General features: G+C 40.3%; 1 protein-coding gene and 1 pseudogene across 1 annotated transcript in view; one reads left to right on the forward strand and one right to left on the reverse strand.

Moving 5' to 3' along the window:
* LOC122645799 (cytochrome P450 CYP82D47-like) overlaps window positions 1-12,797 on the forward strand; it is a 51,496-nt gene that overhangs the window by 18,016 nt on the left and 20,683 nt on the right. The window contains exons 2-3 of the mRNA XM_043839162.1: window positions 5,547-6,171; window positions 9,178-9,198. Of these exons, the coding sequence (XP_043695097.1) occupies window positions 5,547-6,170 (624 nt within the window). The 3' untranslated portion in view covers window position 6,171; window positions 9,178-9,198. The remainder of the gene's footprint in view (window positions 1-5,546; window positions 6,172-9,177; window positions 9,199-12,797) is intronic.
* On the reverse strand, window positions 7,580-10,052 carry LOC122645306 (annotated as a pseudogene).

The following is a 12,797-nucleotide window of genomic DNA, read 5'->3' on the forward strand; positions in this document are numbered from 1 at the left end:
AACAATTGAATTAATTAAATTGAATCTATTACCAACAAGCAATCTCGATGTTACTCTACCCCAAGAAAAAAAGATCTCATTAATGTTTCTATCCAAAATGATTCGGATTTTATAAATAAAATTTAAAAATAAAAATAAGAATAGAAAAATGAAAGAACATGAAGTGAAACTCAAGGCACATTTCCAGCTATTGAAAAATGAAATGGGACGTTGACGCTTGCTTAAAAGGATGCTTTCTGCCTCTTAAGTCTTCCCCAATAATGGATCTGCTTCTCCGAGTCCAATCTATTTTTGTTCTATTGGCTCTAATTCTCGTTACCATCTATGGGTGGTAAAGCTCTCCACCATGATTCGTAGTCTTAGATCGGATTGGCCGATATCTGTTGGATCAGATCGGTATCGATTGATGCCGATCCATCCAGGTTTATTGGATTGGACAACTCGGATGGATCGGCTGTCTAATCCGAGATTAGCCATTTCTTTTTGATTGATTAATATTTTGGGGATTGACTTTTTTTTCTTGAATTTTTAATTGATCCAAGCCGAGTTTGATTGATCCGAATTGATATCAGAATTGTATCGACCATGACCAATCCCAATCCAATATTTGGATTTTGAACCTTGCTCCCTATGCTACCAAGGGATCTTTATCACCTCTAGTTCCTTGCCCGATCAGTTTTCCAGTACCTCTAAAAGAAAGGGAGGGAGGGAGGGAGGGAGACAGGGAGGGAGGGTGGGGGAGTTGAAATGACCACCCTACTCCTACCCAAACACTTTGCCCGAATAGGATCCATCACCCCCTATTAGAGGAACTGAGAAATTGAACCGAACAGAGGGAACTGAAGAAGATAATTTTTCCGCTAACAAGAACAAGGCCATTGAAGCTTCCCCACCTCCTTCAACTTGTAACCCCTCGGCCTTTTTCCGGAGCGCTTGTTGATATACGGTTGGGACTTGGGATTACGTTCTCGTACGAGACGAGAACCTGATCCCTTCTTGCAGACATGACAACCGATGACGGGCCTTCACTTCTCGATTCGTCCATCAAACACTTATCGCTAGCAACTGCGCTATTGGATAAGGAGTCACTTATTCAACAAGAAATGTGGCCCATGCAAGTAAGAAGAAGTAATGATTTTTTATTTTATTGAAAATAAGTATATAGGGAGATGTTCTTTGCACTACAGCGCAGGCTGACAGACACATGGGTGCGGTCATTCCACCCTCCCCTCATATGTCTGCCGCCATTGTCCCAATGTCAGAGAACATTTTATATATATATATATATATATACGGGGAAAGTTCTCTGTCTGGGAGTGTGGCCTATGCCAGCACTCGTAGGCCACACTCCCATGAGTCTATCTCTCTCCTCCCCATTTAAAAAGACACCTTTACCCTTTTGTTTTAAGGAGGAGAGAGATAGACACATGGAGTGCTGGTGTAAGCCACACTCCCGGATAGAAAACTGTTTTCCATATATATATTACCTAAAAAATAAAATTACAATATTCAAATATTTACAACACCTCTTTTCAATAAAGTTGCCGCATAATATAAAAGCTTATAAACAAAGAAATTTATCCTCTCAAGTGTAGTACACAGTCCAATGCACCACACTTAAAGAATCTAATTGTCCACCCAACACTTCAAAGGATAAAAAAACGATACTGTCCATATTTTTATGGTTTGATTCTTAAGCATCCAGTGCACCACACTTGAATTGAGAAGATGAAAATCCTACATACAAGGGACAAATGCAAATGCTGGAAGTTTGCAGACATATGCATGAGAAGCAATGACCGGCCCTCGCAACTAGGAATAAGTAAGGATTTGTTTTAATGGGATAAACATATGGAAGAAAGTACTGAACATGCCATATTGGCCTAACTCCACTTAGTGGTTGATGAAACCCTGTAATTCAGCAACTACAAGCCCCTTTGCTTTCATGAATAGATTTCGATTTACAAAAGAGAAAAGTTATCTGTGGAGAAAGTACCACCCAAGCCCAAACACAAAAGGGGGTAAATGGCAACCCACCAACCGTAAAAGGTTGAAATCCCGCCTCACATGATGCTCATGTACGTGTTTTTATTGGCACACAGAGATAACCCTCCCCCACAGAGAATATCGACCCTAGACATATACAATCATTATCTAAAAAATAAATAAAACTATTTGGATATTTTTAACAAAGTCTTCGCTGAATATGAGAGTGGTTCATAAACAAGTTTGCAGACATCTGCATGATAAACACTGACCAGTCTTTCTTTTCCAACTAGACGGTCATCAAACACTTATTGCTAGTGGCTGGCAATTTTGACAAGGAGTGCTTATTCAACCTTGAAAGCCAGCCCTCACAAGTAGGAATAATTAATGATTTCTATTTTTTAAATAAGAAATAAACAGATATAAATTAACTACAAGATAAAGCTACAATATCCTATCCACCCATAAAACTTCTTTTTGGAGGAAAGTCATTTAAGATCTAAAAAAAACTACAATTACCAAAACATCTATTTCTAGCCTTAAAAGCAAGGGACAGATGCAGATGCTGTAAGTAATGGACAACATGTCATGTCTATCATTAAGAGACGTTAGAAAATATAGTTAAAAAATGGGAATATTACAAAAAAAAACCCATATAGGAGGACGTGAAGCATCACAATTCACGCATATGACCAGCGGATATGGTTGCATATAAAAGGATGCTTTCTCCACCTTCCACTTCTCAATCTGAAGCAATTAAGCCAAGTTTATCCTTTTATAGGCCAAGTTTATTTTTAATTATCGAAAAAAAAAATCTGAAGCAATTAAGCCAATCTGATCATGGATCTGCTGTTCCAACTCCAAGCCATTGGTGTTCTCCTAGCTCTACCTCTCTTCTACTATCTATGGATCAGAAAAGGTACCTTCCTTAGCAAAAGTAAGGCCACAGAGGCCCCGGAGCCACCAGGAGCATGGCCTATAATAGGCCATCTCCATCAGTTGACAACCCCACACCCCCTTTTTCGAACACTTGCAACCATGGCGGACAAGCATGGACCAGCCTTCACCGTCCGATTTGGTGTCCATCGAACACTAGTCATCAGCAACTGGGAATTGGCCAAGGAGTGCTTCACCATAAACGATAGAGCTCTTGCAAGCCGACCAAGAAGTGCTTCAAGCAACCACTTGAGCTATAACTATGCATTGTTCGGTTTGGCACCTTATGGACCTTACTGGCGTGAAGTACGCAAGTGGGTTGTTCTCGAACTACTCTCGAACCGCCGGCTCGAGTCACTCAAGCATGTTCGATATGCAGAGATCGATAATTGTATTAAAGATCTATATGGGCTTTGTGTAGGAAACAACAAGAATCAGATTAAGTTCGAAATGAATCGGCTTTTTCGAGATCTAACTATGAATATTGTTCTTAAGATGATTGTGGGAAAACGATATTTCGGTGTTGTTCATGATGAGAACAACGAAGAGGTAAAGAAGATCCAAAGTACTATTGTTGATTTCTTTAAATTTATAGGTATTTCGGTTGCTTCAGATGTGCTTCCAAGCTTTCTATCTTGGTTGGATATGGATGGGCAACAAAGGGCAATGAAGAAGACTGCTAAGGACATGGACGTGCTTGCTGAGAGTTGGCTACAAGAGCATCAGCAAAAGAGACAATCTGGGAAGGCTGATGGTAAGGAGCAAGATTTCATCGATGTGATGCTTTCAATTCTTGAAGAAGATGCTCAGTTACATGGCCACGATCGTGATTCAGTAGTGAAGGCTACCGCACTGGTACGTACCTTCTTTCTCTCTCTCTCTCTCTCTCTCTCTCTCTCTCTCTCTCTCTCTCTCTCGAGACTTCACGGTTACACGTGTCCATCATGCATTATATTCCTCGAACGATGAGCCATTGACCCTACGGCACAGCAGAGGCCATGTGGTATACATGGCCCATATGGCCTTTGTTGTGCCTTAGGATGTGCACCGTATACTCTACAGTATGACTAAGGATTTTTATTAGGGTAGGAATCTCTTAGTTCTATTTTTTATTGCATAATATCAGAACAGGTATCGGGTATCAGTCAACCCAGAAACTAATACGATATCAGATCATTATCATCATGTATCGGATAAATTTGCCTTTAATTCTCTTTTAAAAATGACTTTTTTGATCATTTTACCCTTGTTCGTATCATGTGACCAATATGATATTGGGATCAATCACTTGCAAAATTGATACACATCGCTCAATGCGGATGATATGATACTGATACCTCAAATCATGATTAGGAAGACAGATCAGGTTCTCGAATGAGAACTATTTTCATACATCTAAGGGTGCAAAGATGGAATTCAAAAGAGTGAGTAGATTCTATTTGTGCATACTTTAGGTGGACGAGAACCTGATCCAGCCTTGTGCTACTATTACATGGTTTTTAAATTTTGATCTCGATAAGGGAAAGGCCTCCATCGATTCCAATTTGAATCAGATTGGAATTTTTTGAACATCGGTACCAACTGAAAGTGATGTTAAAACCTCAGAAAATAGAATCAAGAAGAAAAAACAAATATTTCTACAGATTTTTTTTTTAGAATATATTTTTGTAGATTTAATGAGGTAAATTTTATTGATGTTGTATAATTTTACTATCTAAAAGAAAAAATGGTAACTATTGCCGTTGGTGTGTTGTATAGGTCAGTTTTGAACTGTTTCTTTCATCAATTCGATTCTTCTACTTCTGCCTACCCCTAATGCCCATGTGCGCCCTACACACAAGCAAGGCGGAATGTACCGCCTTACCCTTACCTGAGCGGGGGTAAGATGATATTTTTTGCCACACTTGTGTGTGCAGGCGCACTGCAGTACGGGGCAGGCGAAAGTAGAGGAGTCGGATCCTTCTTCCATTGGGTCGCTCTTATTTTTGAGTATTTTTTTTTGTAGTAGTTGCTTTGTCCCCTAACCCTCCCTCCTCTTGAAGGCTAGTTTGGGGCCTTGGTGCTTCTGTAGATATTATTCTTCTTTGTTATTAATAAAATTGATTTGTTGATTAGAAAAAAAAATAATAAAAATGGTAAAAGACAAAAGTAGGTTCATACCCACTTCCAAATGGATTTTAGGGACATTTAATCCCTACTTTTATTTATTTAACAATTAACAATGATTGTATTATTTTATAACATATTGTCAATCAACTTTGGATTCATTATCAGACTATGTGTTCCATTTAAGAAAAATGGTCAGCTACACTACTCTAGATTAGGATAAGGTCACCATTAATTACTAATAGATGACCTCTCTCATGCTGATCAATCCGATTACGATCCAGATTCTCTTCAACGAGGAGATCTCCCAATGAGTGCTCAATGAAGCATCCAACGACTGGATGTGCTGATTGGGTGCATGCTGGGTGTGTGTCAGTTCAGACTTTAGACTCACCTGATTTAGACTCGAAAAATGAATTTAGGGAGATAGTGATTAATTGAATATGTTTATGTATCCAAGTTGGGTTTTGTTCAAGTTCTATCTCCTAATTTACACTAAATTCAAATGTATTTTGCAGAATTTGATCTTAGCTGCGACAGATACCACTTCAATATCCCTTTCATGGCTCCTTTCTTTGTTACTAAACAACAAGAAAGCCTTAACAAAAGCTCAAGAAGAATTGGATTTTCAAGTTGGAAAAGATAGGAATGTGGAAGAAAAAGACATTGATAACCTTGTGTATCTCCAAGCAATAATTAAAGAGACATTTCGTCTATACCCTGCAGCACCACTCTTAGTTCCCCATGAAGCCATGGAAGACTGCTCTTTAAGTGGCTTCAGAGTCCCAAAAGGAACACGTGTGTTAGTCAACGCTTGGAAGATGCATCGAGACCCACACGTGTGGTCAAACCCTTTGGAATTCCAACCGGAGAGATTTCTTACTAGCCATACTGATGTTGATGTACGTGGAAAAAGCTTTGAGTTGCTTCCTTTCGGGTCGGGCAGAAGATCATGCCCGGGTATCACGTTTGCCCTTCAGACTATGAACTTGACGGTTGCCCGTTTGCTTCATGGGTTTGATCTACAAGCACCCTCTGATCTTTCTGTGGATATGACTGAGGGCATTAGTTTAACCCTGCCCAAGGAACTCCCATTGGAAGTCCTCCTTAGCCCTCGTCTTCCTTCTCATCTCTATGAATAAGTAAGATGGATTAAGTTTCTCTCCACTCATAATGAAGAAGGAATCTCCACATCAAAGCACATTTAATAATCCTTTGGATTAGTGTTGAAAGGTTATTTTGGACTTTGTACAATAAGTAATCACATGATCAGATCATCAATGGAGAAAAGATTTCTTTATTCTACGGATGAAGACAAACTTAATTATAAAAGTTATTGCTATTTCGAATAAATTTTCTTCACCCATTCTCTACTAGTGATTGGGCAAAACTTATTTGTTGCTGGCTTTTGTTAATAAAAATTTCTGTTGTTGACTGAAAAAAAAGGGGTTGGGAATAAAGAATTATCGCCCATATTAGCGTGATTGCCTATATATAGTAACTAGTTAGAATAGTATGGATGACTTATGTAGACTATAGCTAAAGAACACCCCAAGGAATCAAGTGGTTAAAGTTGGAGTGAATGGATTGTTTCACGAGGGGATCCTAGCCGTTCATTGTAGGGTGCATTGTTTTTTTTTTTTGATAGAAATATTAAGAAACTTTATAAAGATCAATGTGAATTACACATGGATGAGGTTGAACATAACTCCTGGATCCATGGATTGAAATTTGGCCAGACTATTGTGCACGTTACCAACACTGCCTTTCTCGCTAAAGAGTCAGTTACACTATTAACCTCCCTTGGAACATATGTAAACGAACAAGAAATAAAATAAGACGAAAAACTATCATTATAGAAATATCTCTAGAACTTTCTTTAGATTTCCTTCATTAGCATATTTATAATTAAGTAATTAATCATGACACAAACAATATTTTATTGTGAAGAGGGAATCTTCACATACACGTACGTGAACGACTCACAACCATTCACTCGATTTTATTAGATTATTCTTCAATATATTCTAGAAAAGCACATTAATACTTTTCTTACATGTGACTTTTCTAGCATAACCGACCTACTACAACCGGTTTCAACGTACCTATTTTTGTTGAAATCTTATTATACAAACATAGGATACCCAAACCATTACATTTAAACACACACATCATATAACCATTACAGTAAAACCTTTCTACTCATAAAGATGGGAAGGGAGACGAGGAGTGAGGAGGACTTCCAATGGCGTGTGCTTGGGCATGGTTATACCGGTACCTTCAGCCATGTCCACAGGTTCATCAAAAGGTGTCCGCAACTCGAACCCATGAAGCAACCGGGCAAGCATCATGTGGATGGTCTGAAGAGCGAAGGAGATTCCCGGGCATGATCTCCTACCCGACCCGAAAGGAATCAACTCAAAATTCTTACCCCGAACATCCACATCTGCATGCTTTGTTAGAAATCTTTCTGGCTGGAATTCCAAAGGGTTTGACCATATGTTGGGGTCTCTATGTATTTTCCAAGCATTCACTATCACTCGTGTCCCTGCTACGATCCTAAAGCCACCAACATTACAATCTTCTATGGCTTCATGAGGTATTAAGAGTGGAGCCACAGGGTATAAACGGAATGTTTCCTTGACTATTGCATGGAGATATGCAAGGTTATTTAAGTCTTTCTCATCCACATTCCTATCCTTGCCCACATGCCTGTCTATTTCCTCTTGAGCCTTTTTTAGCACTCTTTGATTGTTCAATAGCAAAGAAAGAGCCCATGACAAGGTTCCTGTGGTGGTGTCGGTCCCAGCTAAGATCATGGCCTGCACAATAGATATATAATTAGTATTTTTAAGGTGAATGATTAATATATTTAATAAAGCACAATAATTCTGTTTCCCTTTAAAAAAAATAAGAGAAAATAATAAGAAAGAAGAAAGACGAAGGAAAAATAAAAAGGGAAAAAGAATTCTGTCGGGGAGTGTGGCCTATAGCAGCACTCCCATGAGTCTATCTTTCTCCCCCCCATATGAAAAGATAGCTCTGCCCCTTGTTTTAAGGAGGAGAGAGATAGATACATGGGAATGTTGGTGTAGGCCACATTCTCGGACAGAAAACTGCTTCTCAAATAAAAAGTAGATGAAAAAAAGTCCACAACAAAACAATAGCCTTTAAAGACTCGCTGGGCCGAGATGGTTCTTGTACGTGAACCAGAGCCGACCTGTTGGTAAGAGCTCGGCCGAGTCCAAGAACCCTTGGGCCGCCTACTTGGCGGGGGGGAGCCAGCCAACCCATCCCGCCTAGCAGCTCCTATGGCCCCTAAAGACTTGATTGTCTTCACTTTTCCCAATGGAGGGTGTTGCTTCTTGCATGAAGAACAAGCAGGAAGCACTTGGGCACCCTCTCCTTAATGGAAAAAATTTTGCTACTACACTTATAGCAGGAATGTTCCTGTTACAAGGCTAGCAGCCAAGGAAATGGAATAATTCACTTTGCCTTTGGGTTCATAAATACCCTCCTAGGTTTTAATATTTTCTAAAATATCCCTTAAGATTCCATTTCCTTGGCTGCCAGCCTTGTAGCGGGAACATTCTTGCTTTTAATGTAGCAATGAAATTTCATCCCTCCTTAATGAGGAGAGACAATCATGTCTTATAAGGAAGAACTTGAGCCCATCTGAATTTTTCTCCTCTTAGGTTCCCTGATTGGTCAGGTTCGTAGGTTCCTTTTATAGGGGGGGGGGGGCGGAAATGACGACCTCACCCCACCCGGGCATTGTGTTCGGGCAGGGGGTGAGGTCGTCATTTCCAACCCCCTATTAGAGGAACCTACGAATCTGACTGGGCAAGGAACCCAAGAGGAGAACGATCCTGAGCACCCTCTCCATTTTAGTTACCCTATGAGATATGATTGCACTAGAATAGATTTCGTGAGAGAAATAGATGTTGGGATTCCATGCGGGAGCAATAATCCCACATGGGATTGAGGGTTGGGCACCCTCTCTTTAACATCTATCTTTTAAGGATGAGTTCTACCTAAGTCCTCAAAAAGAAAGAGAGAGAGAGAGAGAGAGAGAGAGAGAGAGAGAGAGAGAGAGAGAGAGAGTACTACCTACTAGTGCGGTGGACTTCACTACTGAATCACGATCATGGCCGTGTAACTGAACACCTTCTTCAAGAATGGAAAGCATCACATCGATGAAGTCTTGCTTATCACCATCAACCTTCCCAGATAATCTCTTTTGCCGATGATCTTGGAGCCAACTCTCAGCAAGCACGTCCATCTCCTTAGCAGTTTTCTTCATTGCCCTTTGTTGGCCATCCCAATCCAACCTAGATAGGAAGCTGGGAAGCACATCTGATGCAACTGAGACACCTGTGTATCTAAAGAAATCAATTATAGTACTTTGGATCCTCAAGACATCTTCGTTGTTCTCGGTATGGACAACACTGAAATAACATTTACCCACAACCACCTTGAGAATAATATTCACATTTAGATTTCTAAACAATTGATTCATTTGGATCTTAATCTGATTCCTCTTGTTTCTCATCCAAAGCCCATATAGATCCTTAATACAATTATCGATCTCTGCATATCGAACGTGCTTGAGTGACTCGAGCCGGCGGTTCGAGAGTAGCTCGAGAACAACCCACTTTCGTACTTCACGCCAGTAAGGTCCATAGGGTGCCAAACCAAACAATGCATAGTTATAGCTCAAATGGTTGCTTGGCCTTATCGTTTGTAGTAAAGCACTCCTTGGCCAACTCCCAGCTGTTGACGACAAGTGTTCGATGGACACCGAATCGAACTGTGAAGGCTGGTCCGTGCTTGTCGGCCATGGCTGCAAGTGTTCGATAGATGGGCTGAGAGGTTGTTAACTGAAGGAGGTGGCCGACTATAGGCCATGCTCCTGGTGGCTCCGGGGCCTCTCTGGACTCATTTTTCTTAACAAAGCTACCTCTTCTGATCCATAGATGGTAGAAGAGAGGTAGAGCTGGTAGTAGTAGCAGCAGCAGCTCCATCAGTGACTTTGCTTCAAACTGAGGAGACGAAGGGGCTGAAAGGATACTTTTATGTCTACCATCTCAGCTATTCATATATACACGTGTAATGTGATGCTCCATTTCGTCCATTAGATGGGAAAGGAACCTTTATTGTTTTTTTCTCCTCTTTTTTTTTTGTTTTTTAAGATATACATGTGGAGGTCGATTAGATTTACTCCTTATGGTAATTAAATAAGGATTCCTTGTCGATAATGCCAGGTGCTAACGACAAGTTTTTGATGCACTCAAAATTCAAAAGTGTAGGCCGGTCTGTGCTTGTCGAGCATGCCTTCAAGTGTTCATAAGACTGGTGAGGAGCGGTTGATACATGAAAGAGACATACACGAAAAGTGTTAAAGCGAAATAATTGGATGGATTCTTATTCGCTTCAGTACTGGAGGCGCTGCTGTGCGGTGTAGCAGCGGTCATGTGTGTACAGTGGGATCTGTTGTACACACATATCCGTTGCTGTGCCACACGATGACACAGCAGCGCTACAGTGCACAGCAACGAACAAAAATCCTGGATGGATTCATGATTGGAGAAGGTTGCTTGCAAGAAAGCTCTCCTGTCTATGTCAGTACATTTGTATATTCTCTTCTCAAAAGTCTATGGTTTCTTCGTCATGCATTTATTATCTAAGAGTGCGTTTGGTAACGTTCAGAACAATGTTCTGAACAGTTCTTTTGTTCAAAAAGAACAAAAAAACATGAAAAAGTGTTTGATTTTATGGTTCGTTTTTTCGTTCTTTGAGAACGAACCGGAGGTCTTGAGCACCAAAAGAACGTTCTTTGCAGAACGTCTCAGAGACGGTTTGTAAAGAACAAGAACGAATGGAAGGGTACAAAATTTGGAAACCCGTGATTTTGCGAGACAAAACCCGTGAGGAGAAGTGTGGAAGGAAGGGGTCTCGTTGGCCGTGGAAGTTTGGAGAAGAAGAACCAGAGCTCGATCTGCAACCCTTCAGGTGAGATCTCTCTCTCTCCCTTTCTATCCCTCGTAGTCTGCATCTCTCTTGCGCTGTTTCCCTCTCTCTGTCTCTCTCTCTCTCCCTCTCTCTCTCTCTCTCTCATTCTCTGCATCTCTCTCTCGCTCTTTCCCTCTCTCTGTCTCTCTTTGTCTCTCTCTCTCCCTCTCATACTCTCTCTCGCTATCTCTGTGTCGTTCTCTCGCTCTTTCCCTCTCTCTGTCTCTCTCTCTCCCTCTCATACTCTCCCTCTCACTGTCTCTGTGTCACTCTCTCTGACGATTTATGCAATTTTTTCCCCATTTTTGTCTTAGGAATAGGATCAAACACCCCTTTAATCAACACTTCTCAACCAAAAAGGTTTGGGCTTCAGGGATTTTTTTGAGAAAAACTAATTTTAGGTATTCTTTGTTCTAGGTATACAATTTATGGATTTTATTCTCTGCTCTAGGTATTAATTTTTTGTTTTGTAAATTTGATGTTGCACCTCCTTACTCATCATACATAGGTGTGTTGTGAAAGTTTGATTTGATTAGGTAATCAGATCTCTCTATTCCCTTTTTTCAATTTGAGTAAACCGATTTGTTTGGGCTCCCTGTTATTGGTACCACCACCACCACCACCACCACCGTATGTAGATGTAGTAGTTGAGACAATTTGAGTAAACCGATTTGTTTGGGCTCCCTGTTATTGGTACCACCACCACCACCACCACCACCACCACCACCGTATGTAGATGTAGTAGTTGAGCAGAAGCTGCTGCAGGGCCCCTTATTAATAGCATTGAGATAGTTGAGAAGGAAAGCCATGCTCTATCTTTCTTACTTACTGACTGTACCTGCTGCTGCTTCATTTTTCTGTAGATGTAGTAGTGATTATTAGGCTTTGAAGAAAAAGATATTGTGAGGTTTATCAGTTGCTGCTGCTTCCTTTTTCTGAGGGTTGGGGAACTGTTATTAAGAGAGTTGAGATTGATTTCTTAGTTGTATCAAGGTGTTCAATGCTAATCAATTAGGGCCGGTTAGTGCCACATTTGCATGCAGCCATACAGCCACAGGAGGCAGAACTCTTTTCTTCTTCTTTTGTTATTTTTTGGGAAGGGGGTGAATCATGGGGTGAAAATTGTTAGCTTGGTGGTAAAGTCTCTGTTGTTGGTACTTCATGTAGTAGAGACTGAGGAGACTAAAGATCAAGTCCTACCTCACATGGGGTTATTGGGTTTTGGGGGAGGGGGTCATGGAGTGGGGTGTGAGTGGGGTGTTTCCTTGCATTACCAAAAAACTATGAGTAGAGCCATGGGCTGAAAATCATGGCTCAACCTTGCTACTGATTAGACCAAGATATATATATTTGGCCATAAGAAGCATCAGGTAATGTAACATAAACTTCATGTGGCAATAATGGAGAAACATTTCATAATCACCCACTGTCTCATAAATAATTTTGTAATAGTAGGGTAAAGGTTTGCAATTAGGCCCTCTTACTTAGTAGGATTTTGTAACATAAACTTCATGTGGCAATAATGGAGAAACATTTCATAATCACCCACTGTCTCATTAATAATTTTGTAATAGTAGGGAAAATCATGTGTTTGTTAGATCTGATATGCTTATATAAATGTCCAATATGCATACTCAATCTAGAAAATGCAGTGGTTACCTATTGCATTCCATTTAATATATATGTTCACAGTTGGCAATGTTTGTGGCTTTTAATTTTGAAAAACAAATCCATCTATTAACTCAAGTGGACATTTT

This window comes from Telopea speciosissima, chromosome 11 (assembly GCF_018873765.1).
Source record: "Telopea speciosissima isolate NSW1024214 ecotype Mountain lineage chromosome 11, Tspe_v1, whole genome shotgun sequence".
NCBI lineage: Eukaryota > Viridiplantae > Streptophyta > Magnoliopsida > Proteales > Proteaceae > Telopea > Telopea speciosissima.